We start from the raw sequence: 24,153 nt of genomic DNA, 5'->3' as shown, positions 1-24,153 counted from the left end.
CTGGGCTGGAGGAAGCACAAGCTGGAATCAAGATTGCCAGGAGAAATATCAATAACCTCAGATATGCAGATGACACCACCCTTATGGCAAAAAGTGAAGAGGAACTAAAAAGCCTCTTGATGAAAGTGAAAGAGGAGAGTGGAAAAGTTGGCTTAAAGCTCAACATTCAGAAAACAAAGATCATGGCATCTGGTCCCATCACTTCATGGGAAATAGATGGGGAAACAGTGGAAACAGTGACAGACTTTATTTTTGGGGGCTCCAAAGTCACTGCAGATGGTGACTGCAGACATGAAATTAAAAGATGCTTACTCCTTGGAAGGAAAGTTATGACCAACCTCGATAGCATATTGAAAAACAGAGACATTACTTTGCCAACAAAGGTCCGTCTAGTCAAGGCTGTGGTTTTTCCAGTGGTCATGTATGGATGTGAGAGTTGGACTGTGAAGAAAGCTGAGCGCTAAAGAATTGATGCTTTTGAACTGTGGTGTTGAAGAAGACTCTTGAGAGTCCCTTGGACTGCAAGGAGATCCAACCAGTCCATTGTGAAGGAGATCAGCCCTGGGATTTCTTTGGAAGGAATGATGCTAAAGCTGAAACTCCAGTACTTTGGCCACCTCATGCGAAGAGTTGACTCATTGGAAAAGACTGTGATGCTGGGAGGGATTGGGGGCAGGAGGAGAAGGGGACGACAGAGGATGAGATGGCTGGATGGCATCACTGACTCGATGGACGTGACTCTGAGTGAACTCCGGGAGTTGGTGATGGACAGGGAGGCCTGGCGTGCTGCGATTCATGGGGTCACAAAGAGTCGGATACGACTGAGCGACTGAACTGAACTGAACTGAATTTGTCTCTAAAGTTAGTAAACCATTTCACTCACAACAAAAGGTGAAGACCTTTCTTTTTCAAAATATGTATTTATTTCTTTCAATTTTGGTTCCACTGGGTCTTCATGCTGTGCCTGGGCTTTCTCTAGTTGCAATGAATGTGGGCTATTCTGTAGTTGTTGCGCACAGGCTTCTCAGTTGCAGTGGGTTCTCTTGTTGCAGAGCACAGGCTCTAGGTGCATGGGCTTCAGCAGTTGGGGCTGGCAGACTCTAGAGCACAGGCACAGTAGTTGTGGTGCACTGGCTCATTTCTCCGTGCCACATGGAATCTTCTTGAGCCAGGGATTGAGCCTATGTCCCGTGCATTGGCAGGTGGGCTCTTACCCACTGAAACACCAGGGATGTCCCAAGACCTTTCTTGGTTACAGCCATGAAGACATAGACATGAACAGAATATAAAACAAAGAATGTTGTCTGCTATCCATTTCTACAGGGATCAGTCATGAGGCACTAGAGCCTCTGACATACCATACACCCTGAGAAGAATTCAATACAAAACCCAGGATGAAACATTAAGTGTTTTGGATATACATGCCCCTAGACAGGCTAGTGAACACAAGTTAATATGCTTGATACACAGTTAGGCCAAACAATATCGAAACATCAGAGCCTGGAGTAGAGAAAGGTTTATTGAAGGCCATTCAAGGTAATGAGTGGCTCACGCCCCCCCCCAAAACCCAGAACTCCCCAAAGGGTTTCAGCAAAGCTTTTTTTTTTTTTTTTAAATAACTAGGCTTTGAGTTCTAATTCTTTTTTTCCCCCCCATTCCCCTGCTGCTATTGACTGTTATTGGCTGATACTGACTATTCTACTAAGAACCATTTTGAAATCAGGAATCTGCAACTAATAAAACGGGTTGTGTTCTGCTTTTAGGAAATGAAAACACATTTTCTATAGAAATATTAGTAATTTTAGGTAAGAGATAACACATTCTCGGAATACCACATTCTGTTCCAAATAAGGGGGGTTGGGGGGATGAGAGCACTAGTGGTTTACATCTGCTGGAACCCCTCAAGATTTGCCCGTGCTTCCAGTGGAGCAGGTGGACCAGCAGCTCACAGGAATACGCGCTTTCCACCCCGGAACTACAATTCCCAGAATGCCACGGGGCAGGCTCCCCGGTTGATCAGGCTCCTGAGCACCATAGGTCTGCTGCACACATGGCGGCTCCATGCAAGGCAGTGATCATCCCGGGGAATGGGGGCGAGGATGTGGCCACCCACGGGTGGTACGGCTGGGTGAAGAGGGAGCTGGAGCAGGTAGGAGCCGCGCCGACCTGCGCTGGGAGGGTCGGCCTGGCGTCGCAGGGCCCTCCGCTCCCACCCCTTGCAAAGCCCTGCCGCCCTGTCTTAGACTCTGCAAGGAGGGCTGGAAATCGGGCTGGTGAAGCAGGCTGGAGGGCTTCTCTGAGGCTAGAGTCCTAGCTTCACCTCTAGAAACTAGAGAACGCCCACTCCCCGTATCTCCTGCAGGTTCAGATAATTTACCTGTCTCCTCTGCTCTCTTTTAATTCATAATGTTGATATATACAAAGGATGTACGTAACACGTGTGTTCATCCTGAAGCACGATGTAATCAATACCTGAGAGTCCTGTCACCAAGCCGAAATCTAGAACCTTCCCAATACCTTCAGAGCCACCTGTATGTCCCTCCATCCCATTTCCCTGCCCTCTAAGCCAGTGAATCAGTGAAGTTGTTCAGTCGTGTCCAACTCTGCGATCCCATGGACTTTAGTCCACCAGGCTCCTCCATCCATGGAATATTCCAGGCAAGCGTACTGGAGTGGGTTGCTATTTCCTTCTTCAGGGGATCTTCCCCAGCCAGGAATAGAACCCAGGTCTCCCACATTGTAGGCTAACGCTTTACCTTCTGGGCCACCAGGGAAGCCTGTCTGTTTTTAAATTCAGTCCACTCTGAAAAAAATGTGCTTTTCAACGTCCATATGTATGCTTTAAACAATACCTTGGTAAATTTGGCTTCTTTGTGAGTTTTATAACAATGGCATCTGTGTTGTCTTCTGCAGATTGAATTTTTTTTTTAAACCCTCTTCTGTAATTAGGTAATGACTGTTTCCTGAGTTGCCAACCCACTCCAGTGTTCTTGCCTGGAGAATTCCAGGGACGGGGTAGCCTGGTGGCCTGCTGTCTATGGGGTCGCACAGAGTCGGACACGACTGAAGCAACTTAGCAGCAGCAGCAGAGCAGGTCTAGAATAAAATCTCAGGCTTATGGCTGAGAGCCACGATGGAGCTAGAAAAGCTGTCCAGGAGGATGGGATCTCCCACTCTCTGTACCAGCTTTGTGCACATCTTACCTATTCCCTGGAGCATAGTTGGATTGGCTCCAGGTCTGGAGCCCTCTGTCTACATATACACTGGTGGTGATAAATGGAGATTTGTAGATGCACATATAGAGATCTGCAGAGCTGGCTGGATAGAGAACTACTGACAGGTGGCAGTTCATGAGGAGGGACTGTTTGTTCATATTTAATCCTATACCATTTAATCCACTTCATTTCATAATAGAAGCAAATACTTACTGAATTGATAAAGCTCATATCAGGTGTCTCATTTCTTATTAGCCATTACTAGTTGTAACTAAGTGCCTTATAATAGTTTTTTCTTTCCCCCTCATATTGTAGATACCTGGTTTCCAGTGTTTGTCTAAAAACATGCCTGACCCAAGTAAGTTTTTTAAATGTATCTTTAAAAAGCCCACTCTTGTTGGGTTTCAATCTTGCCATTTTCTGGTAGAGAAGCCGAAGGGAATACATACCTCAGGATGAATGATGGCAAGTATTTGAGGGGAGGAGGCTACAAACCAAAAGATGTGATAGAAAGTTCTAGGAGGAGCAAGAAGAGCACCCAGGGTTGGTAAAACTTAATTTTCAACTTTGTAAGCAACTTGATTTTCCCTTCTATAATCAAATATTTTCAGGCAGAATTCATAGGTTTTTCATTTCAGGCAGAGATATGACAAAAGTTATAGCATCTCTATGAGATCCTAATAATAGAAAATGTAACTTTGCCACTTTTGTTCTGAGCATGTCTGTGACTTGTCTCAGGAATTTCCTTCTTGGAAAGAAAGAGTATATGTGGACGTCAACTTGAGAGACAATGTTGTCAACAGGATTTCTGTTTTTCAGTTGAAAAGTTTACATTAAAACTTCAGAGTTGTATTTTTTCTTTAGTATTTCCTTACAAGAACATGGTAAAAAAATAAAAACAAAATTATTTACCCAAACTACAGATTTGAGTCTTTCCAACAGCAACACAGGAAACTTTGGCTCCATGAAAAAAGCCCCATCCCCTGTTGGGGTCCTGTAGTTTACTGAGCAATCCTGTGTTAGAAGGGTGGGCAGGACTGAGCTAAGACTGCCCCTGTTGAGTGACAGACTCTTCCTTTCCCCTGAACCGCAGTCACAGCCCGAGAGAGCATCTGGCTGCCCTTCATGGAGACGGAGCTGCACTGTGACGAGGAGACCATCATCATTGGCCACAGCTCTGGGGCCATCGCAGCCATGAGGTTCGGTCCCTGTTGAATGTCACCCCTTCCCCCGCCCCTGCCATGGGCTGCAGCCGTGCTTGCCTGGGAAATAGCTGGTGCATGTCTTAAGTTTCCACTGCAGAGGAAACAGTGCTGCCCTCAGAAGTGGTAATATGATCTGTCCTAATTTCTTCCTCGTTTGGTTAGTGGATTAAAGAAATGTAATTCACTCAGACACGGATACAGTGATCCTTTTAAAACAAGAGTGCCTCCAAACCCCAGCAGCTCCTGACCCCCCCAGAAGAATATCTCGGCCTTGAACACCACCACCACCCATGTCATCTCTGCCATCTCCCCATAGCTGCCCCCTGCCTGGCTTATAGACCTCACCGCAGTCCTTGAAAACTCTGAGCACACGCCTTCCTCAGGCCCGTGCTGGCCATCGTCCTACCTGGACTTAGTCCCGAGACAACCTGTGTGGCCTTCTTCTCTCTTAAGTCTCTGCTCCACGTCACCTTCCAGTGAGGCCTTCTGGAATCACTCCCTGTGAAACAGCAACCTCACCTCACCTCACTGAATCTTACTCCCTTTATATCTGTGATGCCCCTTATTATCTATAGCACTTTTTATCATCTGACATCCTATTCATTTCTTGTCTGTCTCCTGCCACTCAAATGTAAACTCCATTAGGTGGGACTTTGTTATTCTGACACCGAATCCCCAGCCTGGGGGAGTGTCTGGCATATGGTAGGTGCTCAGTAAATCCCTATGGAAAGGTGGAAGCTGTCAACCAGCCCCACCCCCAGTCCTTGGGGTTCACGGGCACATCCCTGCTGCCCTATTAGAACGTCACCCTGCAGGCTTCTAAGGCCTAGAGTAAGGACAGAGCTGGCTGAATAGCCTGTTAGGGTTGGGTTTCCTCATTTGTGAGGCTGGATGACAAAGGATTATTGTTTTATGTGGCCTCTTGTCCTACTCAGTCTCTCAGGATGTCACATGAATTGTTTGTCAGAGAAATCTTGCCAGGTCCCATAACCTGTAAGCCACACCTGTTGAAGCTACAAGAATGCTTTCTGATGTGGACCTGCAGAATCGTGGTAGGCGTAGTGTTCACAAGCTGCAATGGGTTGTCTGGAAAATGAAGAAATCACTTTATGCCAAAATCTGTACCAACTCAAGGCCAGCTGAATTTTTCTCAGGCCGCTGCTAATAACCATGTGCCTTCTTTAAAGGCAGGAGCCCCTTCCTGACCCCAGTCTCTGCTCAGTAAGGGAACTACCTACACCGTCAGCTGAGCGTCTGCTTGCTGGGCACTGTTTGAGGGAACAGGGCCAGAAACAGCAAGAAGGCCCAGACCTGCTGGGGGGGAAACAGATGTGACACAATGCAAACGAGTAACAGCACAGAGTGCAGCATCGTGTGAGAGGCAAGGTTCTGCAGTAGGACACAGACCACCCGCTCCCGTCACCTGGGCTGGGGAGGTGTTATGCCTTAGAGTGCTGATTCCTGGGCCTCGCTCTCAGTCCTCTGAACAGATGCTCTGGGGCCGAGCCAGGGAAACTGCGCGTTAACCAAAAGGTAAAGCCAGTGCAGGCTGAAGGTGGATGCACCCACACATCGAGATGAATGATTACCCTTGTTATGCTTATTCCAGGCGAGGCCTGCACTACTTTGAGAACTGAGTAGAAGCTCAGGTAGCCCAGGTGAGGCAGTTGCCTGCTGGGCTCCTAGTTCTCCTGCAGTTTGCTTGCTCTTTTTCATACCAAGCTCAGCAGCCTGCACCATGTGCTTTCTGTAGGCTGAGTCAAGTGATTTTGGGTGGCTTACTGCCTTTCTGGGAATTACATTTAACACTAGACATAAGCTACGTCATTCCTGTCTCTCCAGGTACGCCGAGACCCACCGGGTGTATGCTATCGTGTTAGTGGCTGCGTACACATCTGACCTGGGGGATGCGAACGAGCGTGCAAGCGGTAAGTCTGAAAGCAGAGACCCCGGGGAGAGCCCCTCCTGTAGTCAAGGGGCTCCATGATAAAACAGCACTGTCTTCTGACAGGCTAACAAGACGTTTAATCGCACATGAGAAATACTCACCACCCATCTAGATATAAGGTAGGCACTTAGAGCGGTGGACCAGCTTGTAATCCACAATCTAGAACTGAGCCCCCGAACCACACCTTCCCTCTTCACCAGTAGCCACAGTATCAAGCCCTACAGATCGGCAAACTCACAGTGGGGTTCAGATTCTTCATGTCCCTGCTGTGGTCTTCACTAGAGCAGCTAGAGTGGAAATGGTCCACGGCACTGAGATGCTCGGTGTTTTTCTCACAGGCTACTTCAGCCGGCCCTGGCAGTGGGAGAAGATCAAAGCCAACTGCCCTCACATTGTGCAGTTTGGCTCCACTGATGACCCTTTCCTTCCTTGGAAGGAACAACAAGAAGTGGCCGACAGGCTGGAAGCCAAATTGTACAAATTCACTGACCGCGGCCATTTCCAGAACACGGAGTTTCATGAACTGGTTAGTGCAGTCGGGTCCATGCTGAAAGTACCAGCGTAGACAGGATGGCTCCTGCTATCTGCATACCAACATGGGAGGAGGGCAACTATCAGATTATTAATAGTCGACAATCTCTATTATCACGTGAATACTGACACATAAAACAGATCCAATTAAGGCCCAAAATACCTAAAAAAACACGTTTCAGTTTTCAAACAGCATTTTTGTTCTCAACAGAATCTACATCTCCTCAAATTGCTATGACCTAAAATATTCTTTTTCCCACTTGGAAAGGGACAGGGGACAGCTTAACCACCCTTACCTGTCCAAAGTGAGTAAGAGTAAGACAGAAACAAAACCTAGGTTTCCTGACCCCCCCAGTTCAGATTAAAACAGGTTTCATGTTACGATGAAGGAGCTGCACTGCTCTCTGACATAAAACTTTTGTTTTCGGGGAAAGAAAACATGACTGAAGGCCCAGCGTTGGTGAAGAGCTCTGAACGCTCTTCAGTTGGGAGCTGACCCCAGATGTTAACCCAGACCAAGTCCTTCCCCTTTGACACCTGACCCCTCACCCTCAAACACGTCGAGAGTGACACATAAGGAGGTGGAGGCAGGGGTGTGCAGGGGCAGGTGGTGAACATAAGAAGAGCTGACTGGATCAGCAAGGATCGGGCCAGACCACTGAGGCCAACCGGGCAATGAACAGGGAGAACTCCTGGGCCCTGTTGCCATGTGGGAATTTTTGCCAAGATATTGCCAATCTTTCTGATTTTTCAATCAAATTTATACAGTGGGTTTTAAATTTAGGGACTATTGTGTGTGTGTGTGTATATATATATATGTATATAATCCATATGTACATGAATTATGTTCAGTCCACAGACATATGGGTTATGTTAGCTGGCAACTACAGTGTAAATAAATTTACAAACACTGTGAGACACAAAGTTCAGGCCACCCCTGTGTGACCTCTGCCTTAGGTATTCCCTTAGCCAGGTGCTGTAAATGGTTCTCTGTAAAGCCTGAGAAAAGCCTGAGAAAAGCCTGAGAAACAGATATTATGTCAAAGGACAAAGTCATGGAACAATTTGGATTCTGTTACAGTCTTAAATATTTTAAAAAATGATCTTTCCACGCCTCAAGTTTTGTTCTGTAAAATGCTCCACCTTTCAGTTTCCATGGGCCTTGAGATCTCTTTTAGCATCATTCCATGATTTTTCTTCTAATCACACTCCCTCAAAAAACCCTTTCTCATTTTCCAATGTTTTTTGGCTATGATGATCCCTAAGTATTGCCTCAAACACTTTCCAGTAAATTCACACCTGACATTTGCTTCAGTAATGTGAATTCCCACCATTTACACCTCATGAAGATTCAAAGCTATCATTTGAAGCTGAAGAGTCTTGATTTCTAAATGTGCTTTTAAAAAGTCAGGAGACAGTCTCTAAGCTTTCAGCAGTAACTACCTTAGGGGGCTGGGAATCTTGCTAGGTATGGTGTGGTGGACATCTCTTGTTTACTTTCTATAGCTGGGAATGTTCTGAGTTTGCTGGGCTGAATGTGTCTTTTATAACTAAAAATAAATCTGATGAGTTAGTGAAAAGCAAAGTAGATAAATCAGTTGAATAATTTTCTTAAGAGAGATTGTGTAGCACTGATATGACTAAGCCTGTAATCAAAGTTCGATTCTGTTTGAATTATTTGGCAGTAGTAATTGTTCTATATATGTTCTTTCTTGTTTTCTGCAGTCCTTTCTTAAAAGTAAAAACTTATACAAATAACAGTCCATAATACTTTGTTGTACTCTGTAGAAAAAAACAAATACATACAATTGAAAAATAATTAACTTCGCTATTCTTCTTTCCTATAAAAGTAACGAGTTTGGAGCCATATGGCAGTCCAGCTGTGCCACTCAGCATGGCAGCCAGTAGCCTCGGGGAGCCAGCAAGACAACGTGCAGTTCTTCACTCATGGAAGCCACAGTGCAGGTGCTCTGCCATCATGGGTGACTAGTGGCTGCCTTGCTGGACAAAGATACAGAGCATCTCCATCCTGAGAGAAGGTTCCCCTGGACAGCGCTGTGCTAGAGCACATGATACATTCTTCCCTCACCCACCAACACAGTCTAAGTGACTCCACTGAGTTACTTTTGAATGGTTTGCTTAGTTGATCACGATAAAAATTACCGCCCTATAAAACTTACTCATCACCAAACCGAGATCAGAGAAGTTACATGACAGAATCCCACATGAACTATTCATGAAAACTATCAGATCGTGGCCTTTCATGATTCTCTGTTTGACTCTGTACGTACAGATCAGTATAAAGCAGAGACAGGCCTTGACAGACTCCAGGGAATATCTGTGTTCAGGTGAGCAAAATGCCGTACACTAAACGGAGATCAGCTGTGAGGAGTAGGACTTCACGTCCAGTTGGACTTTGTGGTGTTGTGAGCCTAGAGCCCCACAGTTTGTTCTCGTCAGAACTTACTCCTATAAATATCCATGTAACCAACATCAGAGGTGCTGTATTTTTAAATCACCTCTTCCCTTCTTAATATTCAGAATGAAAAACAGGCTAAGGGGAAAAAGTTTAAAGGGACTCTTTAGTCTGGTAGGTAAGGAATACTTATGGTTTAGCCACAGACTGTCAACTTTAAACAATCTCTGGCCCTCAATATATAGTACAAAATCTGTATTAAAAAAAAAAAAAAATCTGTATTTAAAACGCAAACTGGTTCCTTCTTTCTACTTCTGACTCTGACAGGCCAGGTCCCAGGGGAGGCAGATACTCATCCTACCAGTCCACTCTCAGGGGAACCGAAGCCCTCTGTAGTTTCTGGCTCCCAGACCCTTCTGGATCTAAAACATACCCAATAATTGAAATGATCTCTGTTTCAAACACCAGTGTCATCAAATGCTAATTCTATAGAGCTCACCACAGAATTTATATGGTTCTTACAAACTGGTTACTGAGCTGAGTTTTATTTTACTATTTATCTCAAAATAACCCTTTGTGATGGTTCTTCAAACTGAGGTTTGAACCCAGGCCCCAGGAGTAACTTTCCTTTCCCTTGGCCCCTGGCTTTTGACCTGGACACAGAAACCTTTAAGTGGTGCCACAAAGTGAAAGTACGACAGCTGAGATCCTAAAAAGCCCTATAGCTGAATTCTGTGCAACAAAACATGAAGTGACCTATTGTTTTCTGTTCACCTAAGGATTGGAACTGAAAGTGCTATTGAAACTGAGGACAGTTATAACAACTTCTTGCTTAGTTCAGACCTGTTATATATGGAAACAAATTGAAGATAGGATAAGGAAAGAAGAATGATACTCCCTTCCCCCCCCAAAAGGAATGGAAGGCAATGGATTATTTTTAGTTTTAATTTTAGTTAAATAAGAATCTAGGGGAAAATTCTAGCAAATAATACAATTGAGCCACAGACTTTAACAACAAAGAGCCAGGGAAGATATTCCCTTTAGGATGAGAACAATGAACATTTATGCACTGAAAACATGTCCTTGACAACAGTCACCGTTTGGGTTTGAGGTAAGTACACCAATGTAATCCTCAGAAAGAACATTTCTGACATAAAAAGGCATCAGTAGTGTGTGGAAAGGGATGCTCTGCTGTCTCCCACCTCATGCTCCAAGTCTGCGTCCTCCCCTGCTATTCCTCCTTCCCCACTTTTCGTTTCTTCTCAATGAAACCGTGGAGAAAACAGAAATGGTGACACTGAGCCATATGTAAAAAATTCCCAATGAAGACCTTGATAAACACCTTTAAAACAGGCATTTTAAAGTTCTGACCATTATCACAGTCCTTGGCGAATACTGACTCGCTGGCTTCTTTTCTTGTGAATCATCAGAAATCTCGAAAGTTCCAACAGGTGGTCTTCCAGAGGTTCTAAGTATTTTACTTACTGAAGAATGGATTTCTCCACTAACCTTATTATCTGTTTCATACCCTGCTGACTACACTATCAATATAAATTTAGTCTTCATAGATTAAAAAAAAATATTTTTCTGTAGCAGCAAGTCTGTACCTTGAATGCTGTCAAGGGAGTGTGATGTTCCATCATGAATTAAATTATTTGCTCCTGAAGTAACTTCATTTGCAAAACGTCAGCAAAGTTCATAGTTCTCTATTAAAATTCGAGCCACTCTGTCATGTAAATACAGTTAGATGGTGAAATCTCACCACCTTCATGGCAGTCATCAAAAACCTTTAGAAAAGAAAAAAGGTTACATTCAAACTCAAGTTTTAAAATTAGTATATTATAGGTAATGTCTTAAATATCAACTAAAACTAAAAATTCTAACAAAATATCCAATATTTCAAGCATTTATTTAAAGCAATATTAAAAACAAAACTTTCAAAGTGAAAGGTTAGGTCCTGGAAGAAGTCCTGCTCTGATCATGGTTGCCACAGCACTAAGCTGACTAGTCTACCTGTCCACTGGGCAGAAGGCAGGCAACGGTCCAGGATCGGAGATCTGTACACACAAATGACTTAATCTTAACTAATCAAGTGTTTCATATTTAGTCACCTTCCTTTTTGTGAAAGTGCTAAATAGAATTCCCAACAGAGCAGCCTTTTTTCTGGGAGTTGAAACCAGGGCATGAGCTGTAGACAATAGAAAGCAGACAGGCAGTCCGAGAATATACACACCACAAGAGCAGGGACAGAGCCTGCAGCATGGGTGGGAACGAACAAATGACGAGTGTGGGCGTGCTACAAGGGAGAACATGTCACCTCCGGGTGTGAGGCCTGGTTGTCAAGTCTCAGCTGAATGCTCTCAATCTTCCTTGCCCTAAGTCCCCTCACACTAATACCACTAGCTCTAAGGGTGCAGGAGGATTATGAGACCACAGACATTTTCAAAAACATGTCTGGCCCACAGCAGGTTCTCACCAAACCCCATTACCCTCCCTACTTAGGTGAAATGGTTAGCCCTCAGCAAAAACTGCATTTTGCAGGGAACTCTCAATGTATGCTCAAAGTATGTGGCAGCCTGGATGGAAGGGGAGTTTGGAGGAGAATAGATACATGAGTAAGTATGGCTGAATCACTCTGCTGTGCATCTAAAACTATCACATGGTTAATCGGCTATACCCCAATAAAAAATAAAAGGTTAAGAAAAGAATTGTGCATTTTGGGATCAAGAGCAGAAAACCAATTTCCTTAAGGTGGTTATTATAGGGAAGAATGTAAGGTGATGACATGCTCACTAAAGGTCTGTCATCAAGGTTACATGGTGCTTTCAGCAGCTCTTGCTGGTACGTTAAGTTAGGTGGCATCTGCAGTCGCAGGCAGTAAAGTAGAAAAAGAAGCCATTTTAACTCACTGGGCAGAGTCCGCAGGGTGCCCGGACCAAGCCTGTGGGCGGGATGATGGGACTGACCGCCCGGTAGAGTTTCATGTGTCCGTCCACACTGCCAACGGTGCCCTCTTTGGCAGCAATGATCGTCATCTCTACTTTCCCATCATAAATGAGTGTATTCAAGATGGTCTCTATGTCCTCCATGGACAGCTCCACCTACAAAAGCAGTATGTTAGAAAGGACTCAAAACAAGGAGTCATCCTTCTGGAGGGTGCTGATAACAGTAAAAGGTTACAATTCTTGATGAAGTGGGGAAGGATTGTGCTACAGTAACTGAAATCACAAAGAAGTTGAACAATGGCCTGAGTGAGAGTAGACCACTCAGATTCCAGGGATAGAGCACTGAGCTCACTGCTGAGCTTGATACCTGCTGATGTCTTCGCCCTCCTAGGAGGATCTAGACTTGTCACATTTCTTTAGCAAGAATCTGATGGAGATTTATAAAAATGCTTAAGCAGAAAGGTACTTTAGACAGCAAATAGTCCAAATTCCTGTGCTGTTTTTTTTAAATAAAAGAGAACTGGAGAGCAGAAATGAAAATGACTTGTCCAAGCAGCCACTTCAGCATCTTCTCTGATGGTGAGGGGCAATTAAGCACAGTGTCCATATGTACAGATCTTCCAAAGAATGTGCTGACAGTGCCACTTACATCTCCTAAGTAGGAAGCTACCAATAAATGACAACCGATACTAATGACGGATGTTTGGCACATATGTTGAAATGTCCCCAGGAGAGTCAAGAACTTGTCAGAACAGACTTTTGCATCTGGTAGTGAAATGCATGGCCAGGCTTCCACCCTGCTGCTCTGGAGCCCAAGCTCAAGGACATACAGTTCAGAAAGTGCCTCACGGCCAGGACTGCCTTTGCCTGCCTGGCTTAGGACAGTGGGTTCTACATTTTGCGGATTCTGTAGAACATACACAGATATCACCTGAGAAGAGGGTCTGGGCCAGATGTGTTTAGAATACAGTGTAAACCATATCCCTACAATGAAGCAAAAGTTTTTAAAAATAAGATGAAAATTAGAGACTGGGCTCTGACCTTACTGATTCCCAATTCACAGATATACTTCCACACTTCATGTGATGAAGCAAATGAACTATTTCTTTGTATCATTGGATTCTGTTTGCTTTCTCGTGCGGTTTCTGCCTATTAGGGTAGAAATATAAATTTCATGAAGAATACCAGTACCTTCTGAACACAATTTCTATAGAGGGTAATCAACAACAGGACCTATTTTGTTTAGGAAAAAGGACCAATTTCAGTATTTTCAATTCCTATAAGATACAATATGTATGATTAAACATTCCTTATGAAAAAACTTAAAAAAAAAAAAGAAAAACCACTTGGAGGGATGTTTCCTCAGTTATAGCTCACCTTGGTTTGTAGGAATTTAAAACACTGTTGGTTAAGCACCTCCACAAATTCAGATTCAAAATCCTGGTCACTGTACCAGGCCCCACCTGTCACAGAGCGGTCTGGCTGCAGGTTATAGAGCATATACACCTTCTTTTTTGAGGCCTAGGGGAAAAAACCACACACACAGCAGACGGTTAAAAGGTAACAAAGCAGTTTTCCAAAACTAAGACTTAAAAACCCCAAAACTTTATATTTCACACCAGTGTGGGATTTACAGAATTACTGGGACTACAGGACAACATACCAAGTCGCCTTGTGCTTGGCTTCCCCTATTAACACCCGACATTATCAGAGTACATCTGTTATAGCTAATGGACTAAAGCAGCATCTCCAAATGGTCCAATGTGAGCTACAATTTTGAAAATGTTTTTTGATCAGTTGTTTTAAATCATGACATAGCCGAAAGAACGATAAACACCTGAAATATCCTTGGAGCAATATATGTACAGTGAACATTCAAGAGAAGAAAAGAGACTGTTACTCACTGCCACAGACTTAACGGCTTTGATAAGCTTTTTACTTTCCAAATTCTTTAGAATTTTGTTAATTTCTGTTAATGGCAAGTTGCTTTTGTATCGGATATCTCTGCTCCATATTCCTGTAAGAAAGTAAAGTAAGATAAGTTTAATACTATAGGATTTGTGTTTCTTTTCCCATTGCTTATATCTCATTGTAAATCTAGCAAAATATGTATATAATCCTGGAGCATTGCTATAGGAAAAATGACGCACAGGTAAGAATCTCAGATAAAGTAACAAAAATATGCAAAAAAGTTGTATGTTCCATTTTCTAACTGGAAATTTCTTGGAATGCTAGCATGGTACCTTTTAAAAATCATATGATAAGGGACATTTTTCTAAAGGAAGGAAAATCTTGATGTCATTGAATTAACATACATTGGCCTTTCCGTGCCCTCCTACATTCCAGCCTCTTTTTTCTAAAATTTCACTTTAGATCGTATACTGTGAAAAACAAACTTAAGTTTGGGTCAGGGTCAGTTGCCATCCTCAATGGAGAGTAATTAAAAAAAAAAAACCTTTAGAGAGCATCTATGTGTATGTATGTCCACTATATTTGGAAAACAGAAAGATTACAGTTCTTACAGTCACTAAGAACCTGTGCAGAAAGCTACGATTTTTCTTTCAAAGAAGGAAATAAGTATTATACGTATAAAGGGAATTTATGTAAAAATATTTTGCTGTATTTTCTTCCCAACAAAAAGGCATAAGATAGGAAGATTTTGTTTTAAATAGAGAATGCTGTCTTCATATTTATTTTTAAAATGTAATTTAACTTCCTAACACATAGAAAAATTGTACAATTTTAGGTTACATCATAATTGCTGAAGCTAATATCAATGACTCAAACAGGTCTTAAATTGTAATAACAGCAATTTAGATCCCGTTCTTTGAGGGCAACAGGAGAGGAACTGAACAGCTGTGGAGGGAGCTACATCAGACACTGCCATGGGGCACTAGGTGTCCCATGGTTTCCTACAAAAACCAAAGAGATGTTATGATCCACAATTTACAGATAAGAGGAAGAAACGAAGGCTTCCAAAATTTAGAAAGTGAGGATAAAAAAACCCTTCAGTTTTAATTTATTTGCTTCGGATAATACATGTACATGGTTCAGAATTCAGAAGTTTCTTTCCATCTCCGCCCGTGGCCATCTAGTTCCTGCCTCCCTTGAGGCAACAACAGCATCACTCTTGGGTGTCCTTCAAACATATGTACATTATAAATATGTATACATATGCGTGTGTGAGTATGTGTGTTATATTTTCTTCTCCTTTGAACACAAAGTTCAGCAGACTGAACTGACTACTCTACACCCTGGGAAGCCAGGATCTCCGTCCCTAATATCTGGTCTGAGAGACAATGTTTTTTCTGCTTGTTCCTCTAAAACTTACCTTTATTTCCTGCATCCTCTATGATCTGATACACTAGTTTTTCTTGGTTATCTGATCCTTTCATTTTACTGCAGGGGAATAAAGCAGAATTAAAAAGGCAAAGAGGTACAGGCTAATCTAATCATCTATACAATCACTTAAAGGAATGAGTAGACAAGTCATCACATTGACTTATTTACCAAAAGGGCTTACCTTAAAAAGAATGAGACAGGGCTGTATGTACCAGAATGAAAAGATGTCCAAGATACAGTAAGTGAAAAAAAACAAGTTGCAAAACAGTATGGATAGCATGATCCAAATTTGTTAAAAAAAAAAAAAAAGAAAAGAGATTATATATAAATATATGGTATATAAATATATAATAATCTATATATATTTATATATACCTATAAGAAAGGATATATACCAAATTATTTAGAGTCACTATCTCTGGGGAATGGAACTCCTGTGGGAGGTAAGATGATTTGCAGGACCAGGTTTACATGATGCAATTCTGTACTGGCCTTTCCCACCCAAACATATATTACTTTTACAATATTAAAAATAAAAATCAGGTGCTTACCCAGCATTCTGAGAATCCTTTATTCTATACAGAAGTCCTGTATTGCTCCTTAAGAGATCCAATTGACCCTAAAGTTTTGTTTTTTTTTAAAGAAAGAAAATAGCAGTGAACTATTTTGGAGACATATCAAATCCAATGGCAAGCATTAATGCACTCTTCAATATTTTACACAGACTAAAATATCCTACCTTGTATAATTGTCAGTTCCTTCCTTGAGTACTTAAGATTTTCCCTACATATCACATGTGATATGTATATTTTTTAAACTTAGCTCTTTATATCACCATTTCCTCAAATATTAATACATAACAATTTCCTACATGTTAGATCCTAGCCTAGTTATAAGATCAATGCATAAGAACTTTAAACAAGCAGCTTTAGAATAATAAAAATTCATATTCAAGTAAACTGAATAAATATAAATATAATAAAATACAACATCTTTAAAAAGTTCAGACAAAGGCTATTAATGCAAAAATATTTTGACACAATGATTCCATGCTCTTGCATTTCCTTGAGTCTGAACTTGTGAGAATGCCGATGGCTGTACCACTGGGCTCCTGGCAGTTCAGGGAAGCATCACTGAGAGAGGTTCCCATGAATCAAGGCTGGGCAGACCCGTAACTTGGAATCAGGTTGGTATATGGGTGAAAAGCAGTCCTTTCCCTCCCTCCCCCGGCCCCCTAAGTGGAAAAAATTGAACCACAAAGCCCAATTTGGAAGTTTCATTTAGTTGTTTAGTTTGTGAACGTTTAATGAACACCTGTCCTGGGAACATTTTTGGGGTGGGGAGGACAGACATGAATTCCAAGAGAGAATTCCACAGCTGATTTCAATACCATTGGGGTGGCGTGAGGACAGAGCCAAGTGAAGGGGGGGATGGGCTCCCAGGAAAGTCGCTTTGGCCCAGCCTGTGGGTTCAGGGGTGCTGCCTGGAGTTGAGTCTTAGGATGAGGAGTCAGTGTGTGAGGAAAGGAGGAAGGGCCTTCTAAGCAGGGAAGACAGAATGAGCAAAGGCCCGAGACACAGAACAGCGTGACGTGCCAGGGAACAGAGAACAAGCTGTTCCCTGTGAAAACTAACTTGTGAGGCAGGGGGTGCAGAGAGATGAGGTCAGTGGGGGAGGCAGGGGCTCAGAGTGGTAAACCCTGGAGTCTGGACTTGAATCTCCAGAGCTGAGAGAAGGGTTTCTGGTGGGAGGGTAACTTGGTCAGAACTGCCTTTAAGACACAGCAGGTTGCTCTGAGGCACACGCAGCGAGGAAGGCCGTTAAGATGCACCTAACAGTTCAAGAAGAAGCCAAGAGCCTGAACACATACAGGGGTGGGAGGAGTGAAAACAGGGGAACGAATTTGAGGATAGTTTAAGGCAACCCACTCCAGTATTCCTGCCTGGAGAATCCCACGGACGGAGGAGCCTGGTGGGCTACAGTCCACCCGGTCGCAAAGAGTCGGACACGACTGAGCGACTTCACTTTCACTTTCACTTTAAGAGCTAAAATCGGCAACACTAGTGATTTATTAACAATTACTCCCTTGCTTAAAATTCTTGAGTTGCTTCACCACTGCCCACTGCAGGACTGGCAACAGGTGACTGCTGAGGATAATTTTCAGATAGAAAGAAAAAGGCTGAAAGTGGAGTCTGAGGACAAAAACATTTATCACCATACTTCCCAGCATCCCTTGCTCTATGCTTCCAGAAGCTGAAGACCTTCACCATGGTGAAGCGACTAGAAATCACAACACTCCTTCTCTTTTGGTTAGAACAGGGTTCAGCAATCTGATGCACTGCTTTTTTTTTTAATTGAAGTAATGTTATATTAGTTTCGGGTGTACAACATAGTGATCTCAAGTTTTTATAGACTGTACTCCACTTAAAGTTACTATAACATGTTGGCTATATTCCCTGTGTTGTACAACACATCCTGTTTCACCTCTTATGCCCCTGCTCACTTCCCTCTTCCAACTGGTAACCACTAATTTGTTCTCTGTATCTGTGAGGCTGTTTTGTTATTAACATATTCGTTTATTTTTTAGATTCTGTTGGGAAGCGCAGTACAAAATAGCCATATTAAGAAAAAGTCCTTGGGAAAATGGCGAAGGGCCAAAAGTACCCGGCTTTGTGTACTGTGGACAAAAACATCTCCTGCCTTTGGTTATGCTCGGCGCCAAGATTTAATAATAAATAAAGATGTTACTCGAAAAAATGGGTTATGGGATAAGCACATGAGTCACCTAGAACACACTGTCCTTAAAATGTTTTTACTGATTATGTGTTAACCCTGTATGCGCTCTGCTGGCCGTATACTTTAAGCTCTTTGTTCCTGCTTCTATAGAAAGACTTGACTACAAAAATAAACTTGTCAGTCCTTACAAGAGACTGTCCGAGTGTCATTCTTTCAGGTCCGTCGCTTCCGAGTCCCAGGGAAAAAATCCCCAACAGATTCCACGCATAAATGATAACATATAGTATTTGTCTTTCTGACTTATTTCACTAATACCCTCCTCCAGGTCCATCAATGCTATTGCAAATGGCAAATTTCATTCTTTTTTTTACAGTTGAGTAGTATTTCATTGTATGTATATGTGTGTGTGTATATCTCTATCTATATGCCACATCTTCTTTATCCACTCATCTGTTTTTGTTTGTTTTTTCCCACTCATCTGTTGATGGGACAGTTAGGTTGCTTCCACATTTGGTTATTGTAAATAATGTTTCTATGAACATTTGAGAATTGAAGTTGCTCAGACGTGTGCAACTCTTTGCTATCCCATGGACTGTAGCCTACCAGGCTTCTCCGTCCATGAAATTTCCCAGGCAAGAGTACTGGAGTGGGTTGTCACTTCCTTCTTCAGGGGAACTTCCCAACCCAGGGATCCAACCCGGATCTCCCACATGGCAGATAGACGCTTTACCCACTGTGCCACCAAGGAACATTTGGGTGTGTATACCTTTCTGAATTAGTCTTTTTGTTTTCATTGATATATATACCCAGGAGTAGAACTGCTGGATTGTATGGTAGTTCTATTTTTAGTATTTTTGAGGAACCTCCATACTGCTTTCAATAGTGGTGGTACCAATTTACATCCCACCACCTACAGTGTACAAGGATTCCCTTTACTCCACACTGCCACCAACATTTGTTGTCTGTGGTCTTTTTCATGATAGCCACTCTGACAGGTGTCAGATAATACCTTATTGTTTTGATTTGCATTTCTCTAAAAATACTGCTACAGTTTCTGTCAGAGCATGTTCTGCCTATGTTTTCTTCTAGTTTTAGTTTCCGATCTCACTGTTAGGCCTTTAATCCATCTTGGAGTTTGTTTTTATATATGGTGTGAGAAAATGTCCTAATTTCATTTTTTTACATGTGGTTATCCATTTTGCCCAGCACTACTTGTTGAAGAGACTCTTTTCCCCATTATGCATTGTTTCCTCCTTTGTCTTAGATTAATTGACCATTAAGTGGATGGGTTTATATCTGGGCTTTCTATTCTGTTCCACTGATCTATATGTCTCTTTTTATGTCAGAACCATACTGTAGTATGGTCTGAAGTCAGGGAGCATGATACCTCCAGCTTTGTTCTTTTTCTCAAGATTGTTGTGGCTATCTGGACTCTTTTCTGTTTCACATGCATTTTTGTATTATTTGTTCTAGTTCAGTAAAAAGTGTCCTAGGCATTTTTATAGGGATTGCATTAGATCTGTAGATTGCTTTGGGTCATATGCACATTTTAACAATATTAAATCCTCCAGTCCATGACCATTGGATATCTTCCTATTACTTTGTAGTATTTTCAATTTCCTTCATCAGTGTTTTAGAATTTTCAAAGTTAGGTCTTTCACCAGTTTGTCTCTAGCTGTTTTACTCCTTTTATGTTACTTCTAAAAGAGACTGTTTTCTAGCTTCCTCTTTTTGATAGTTCATTATCACTATATAAGAAAGCAACAGATTTCTGTATATTAATCTTGATCTTGCAACTTTACTGCATTCACTTATTAGTTCTAATAGCTTTTTTGATTGAAACTTTAGCATTTTCTTTATATAGTATCAAGCCATCTGCAAGTAAGGACAGTTTCACTTCTTCCCATTTGTATGCTTTCTTTTTCATATTTGACTGCAGTGGCTACGACTTCCAATACTATGCTAAATACAAGTGGTGAGATGGGCCTCCTTGTCGTCCTCCTGATTTTTTCTTTCTCTTTGGCCGTGCCTCACAGCTTGTGGGCGCTTAGTTCTCCAACCAGGGACTGAACCTGGCTCCTGGCAGTGGAAGTGCCAAGTCCTGACTACTGAACTACCAGGGAATTCCTATCTTCCAGATATTAGAGGAAAGGTTTTCATCTTATCACCAATGAAGATGATCTTCTCTGTGGGTTTGCCAGAAACAGTCTTTATTATGTTGAAGTATGTTCTCTCTATACCAACTCTGATGAGTTTTTATCATGAATGGATGTTGAATTTTGTCAAATGTCTTTTCTGCATCTGTTGAGATGATCATGTGACTTTTAAGCTTCCTTTTAATGTGGTGGATTATACTGACTGATTTGTGCATACTGAACCATTTTTGCATTCTTATAATAATTTCCATTATCATGGTGTATGATTCTTTTTGTATATCATTGAATGTGGTTCGCTAATATTTTGTTGAGGATTTCTACATGTATATTCATCAGAGACACTGGCTTCTGATTTTCTTTTTTTACTATTATCTTTGTCTGATTTTGGTATCAGAGTAATGATGGCCTTGTAGAATGAATTTGGGAGTGTTTCCTCCTTTTCAAATTTTTGCAATGGTTTGATAAGGATAGGTATTTGCTCTTCTTTATGTGTTTGATAGAACTACCCTGTGAAGCTATCCAGTCTTGGACTTTTCTTTGCTGGGAGGCTTTGATTAATAATTCAATTTTACTACTAAAATTGAATTAGTAATCAGACAATTACAATCTGGTCTGCAGAAATTGTCTATTTCTTCCCGATCATCACGTTTATCCCTTAGCTGTTTATTGTAGTTATAATTAATATTTCCATTTTTGTCTTTTAATCTTCATACTAGTTTATGTATTTGATCCAAAGCCTTTACTATATATTTGTCTTTACTAGCAGCAAGATGGAGAAGGCAATGGCACCCCACTCCAGTACTCTTGCCTGGAAAATCCCATGGACGGAAGAGCCTGGTAGGCTGCAGTCCATGGAGTTGCTAAGAGTCGGACATGACTGAGCGACTTCAATTTCACTTTTCACTTTCATGCATTGGAGAGGGAAATGGCAACCCACCCCAGTGTTCTTGCCTGGAGAATTCCAGGGACGGGGGAGCCTGATGGGCTGCTGTCTATGGGGTCGCATAGAGTCGGACACGACTGAAGCAACTTAGCAGCAGCAGCAGCAAGAAGCAAACAGAAGGTGGGAACAGATTATGCCTATATGTACATGTGTGCCAGTATGTACCTTAGTGACAAATTACTAAATATAACAGTTAAAATACAATTATTTGTCTTGTAAAAATGCATATTACTTCTTTCCTTAGTTTAGGGAGTCTGAGCTGTTTCCTGGTTTGAAGTCTTATCAGTCACAACTTACCACACTTTTGAGAATGGTTTCATTCTACATAACAGAAAGTAATGACAATTACAACATATAAATAATTACATGAACTAGCTGGATTCACCTTACCATGGACAACAGTCTATTGATGGCCACTGCCCGCTGTTGGGCTTCTATATGCGGCATTTCATTCTGAATTACTTGGTCTGTGATTCCATGAGGGAACTGGTGACATAATTCTATAATCCTAGGAACAAAAGAATTAATGATATTCATGTTTTTACCTAGTTCAAGAGTCAGTAGGGGGAAAATATAGGCAGAACAGTTTAGAAGTGTGCCTTTTTTCACATTTGACAGATAATCTGGGTTTCTACAATGGTTCTGAATGAAAGCACATTAAAAATGAGGAAGATGCTTTTGAAGTACACAGTTCCATTTTTATTGTATTTAAGAGAAGCATTTCTTATTCATACGAACTTTAAATTAGGACAAAAGTCAAATGAAAACACAGAAAAACACATTAAAGCTGAGGCTTCAATTTTCTCAGATGCAACAAGTATGACAAAGTGAAGAGGCAGTGCCTTGGGTAGCCACAAGTCTGTAAGCAGGAGGCAGATCAAACACTTCTGGAAGGAAGTCAAAGTTTCTTTAGGGACAATTCACCACAACTGGGACCTGGTTTTGGAATTATCCCTAACAAACAAAAATAAACCTCAAGTTTCACCTTGTCACAGGATCATCATGTGTGTTATTAATAACAGTTTAAAAAAGCTGGGGTCTTTATAAATTCTGTGGTAACCTAAACACTTCAGTGCACGGTAGAGAATATAAAATTATAAGATGCTTCAGTTCAGTTTTCACCCGCTCAGTCGTGTCCGACTCTCTGCGACCCCATGGACTGCAGCACGCCAGACCTCCCTGTCCATCACCAACTCCCGGAGTTTACTCAAACTCATGTCCATTAAGTCAGTGACGCCATCCAACCATCTCATCCTCGTCGTCCCCTTCTCCTCTCGCCCTCAGTCTTTCCCAGCTTCAGGGTCTTTTCAAAAGAGTCAGTCTTCGCATTAGGTGGCCAAAGTATTGGAGATGCTTTGGGAGATGCTTTGGGTAAGCGTTAAGATGCGTTGGGTGCCCTAAAACCTTCACTTAATTATGGCGCTCAAACCGTTTGGTGTCTGTTGCTTCATAATCGAAAACTGCACCCTAAGTCTGGTTAAACCTTCCGTCACGGGAGTTCCTTGGTAACAAGGGCGATCCTGGATCAGAACGTGTTTACACCAGTACCCCATGGAGTCGCAAGGAGTCTGACACGACCAAGCGACTAACACTTTCCCGGGGAGAAACGCCGAGTCTTCACTCTGGGCGTGGATCACTTTAAGGAAAGGTGCGCCTGAGTAGACAGCTTCCCTGACAGACCCAAGGAAAGGCCGGCCACACAATCTCGTCAACTGTCCGACTCGCTCTGAACTTCTTAAGAGTGCCGTCTTCCAGAGACGGGAGAGGGTCCGGGAGAAAGGGGGCCTCCAGAGGCGGGGAACGAGCCTCACTCCCCGATTTACCTGTTTTCGATTTCCACCGGATCCGCGTCGGGCGGCTGCACCTTCACCTTCACCTCGGCCATGAGGGAGCAGGTGCCGGGACCTTGGGGGAAGAGACCTCTCCGGGCGGCCGGACTGCGAGCCGAGGGAAGCCAGTCGCGGGTAAAGACAGCGCTCGGGGGGCGCAAGGGGCTTTCTTCCTCAGGTCGCAGGCGGTCCTTCTTTGCCGGTCGCCTAGAGGTGGCCAAGTCGCGCCTGCGCCGCTTCACGCTCGCGCGCGCTGTTCTGATATTTTCATTCTGGTATTTCGTTCTGGTATTTCCAGAAAATCAGAGACTGTCGCACGAACAAGCCTGGTTCTCATTTTGAGTTGGGAGGCCACCTTGTAGCGCTTTCCAACCTCTGTGAAGGCAAGTTCTCGGACGCCTACGGTTAGGCCTGAAGAAAGAAGCGCTCGGCGGCCGCCTGTCTCCGGGCCAACCGCAGGGGCGGAGCTAGTTGCTAGGAAGCGGGTTCCTGCCAATCACCTGCCCAGCTCCCGGTGGGCGGGGCGCGGCTCGCAGCGTCTTGGTAACCCCGTACAGCCGCAGTGAAGGAGAAGACCAAGGGCGGTGAGCGGTGGGCTGCCTCGGTGGGGGCTGCGGAGGTACCCAAGGGGTCCCGATCGGGTCCTGGTGGCTGGGGGAGGGGGAGGGAGAAAAGGGCATCCTTCTTTCAGCCGAGTCGTGGCGGTGTCCTTGGCTGCACCTGAAGGACGGAGACGGGGACCAGACGGGGTTCCGGAACCGGGCGGTGAGGGGCAGTCTGGATGGAGGGATGGCGGGGTGGGGGATGCTGTTGACGCAGTCGGGCCTAGCGGATCGGTCTACGGATGGATCCCCTTCGCTCGGGGCCCACTGGCCTACGCACTGTCA

The 24,153-nt window shown here is 43.1% G+C and overlaps 3 protein-coding genes across 6 annotated transcripts in view; 2 read left to right on the top strand and 1 right to left on the bottom strand.

Moving 5' to 3' along the window:
* Positions 1-2,004: 2,004 nt before the first annotated feature.
* On the top strand, positions 2,005-9,609 carry RBBP9 (retinoblastoma binding protein 9). Its single transcript, XM_010836326.1, has 5 exons — positions 2,005-2,149; positions 3,531-3,573; positions 4,309-4,414; positions 6,263-6,348; positions 6,707-9,609. Exons 1-5 carry the CDS (start codon positions 2,051-2,053, stop codon positions 6,931-6,933), a joined length of 561 nt encoding a protein of 186 aa, XP_010834628.1. The 5' UTR covers positions 2,005-2,050; the 3' UTR covers positions 6,934-9,609.
* Positions 9,610-10,244: 635 nt separating this feature from the next.
* On the bottom strand, positions 10,245-23,548 carry POLR3F (polymerase (RNA) III (DNA directed) polypeptide F, 39 kDa). 4 transcript variants are annotated; one of them, XM_010836324.1, is made up of 10 exons: positions 23,261-23,548; positions 21,828-21,945; positions 16,154-16,221; positions 15,784-15,804; positions 15,592-15,659; positions 14,165-14,277; positions 13,638-13,781; positions 13,302-13,409; positions 12,225-12,416; positions 10,245-11,102 (listed from the first exon to the last, which is right to left on the bottom strand). In XM_010836324.1, exons 1-10 carry the CDS (start codon positions 23,320-23,322, stop codon positions 11,025-11,027), a joined length of 972 nt encoding a protein of 323 aa, XP_010834626.1. In that variant the 5' UTR covers positions 23,323-23,548; the 3' UTR covers positions 10,245-11,024. The 4 variants fall into 4 exon arrangements, with proteins under 4 accessions (XP_010834626.1, XP_010834627.1, XP_010834624.1 ...); XM_010836325.1 differs by lacking the exon at positions 15,784-15,804; XM_010836322.1 differs by lacking the exon at positions 13,302-13,409 and having other exon boundaries at positions 23,261-23,432.
* Positions 23,549-23,791: 243 nt separating this feature from the next.
* DZANK1 (double zinc ribbon and ankyrin repeat domains 1) overlaps positions 23,792-24,153 on the top strand; it is a 51,448-nt gene continuing 51,086 nt past the window's right edge. The window contains exon 1 of the mRNA XM_010836596.1: positions 23,792-23,885. The gene's annotated coding sequence lies outside the window, so the exon portion shown is untranslated. The remainder of the gene's footprint in view (positions 23,886-24,153) is intronic.

This window comes from Bison bison, unplaced genomic scaffold (assembly GCF_000754665.1).
Source record: "Bison bison bison isolate TAMUID 2011002044 unplaced genomic scaffold, Bison_UMD1.0 scf7180017864063, whole genome shotgun sequence".
Lineage (NCBI taxonomy): Eukaryota > Metazoa > Chordata > Mammalia > Artiodactyla > Bovidae > Bison > Bison bison.
The sequence above is the reverse complement of the archived record's forward strand: the minus strand, read 5'-3'. Positions and strand labels throughout refer to the sequence as shown.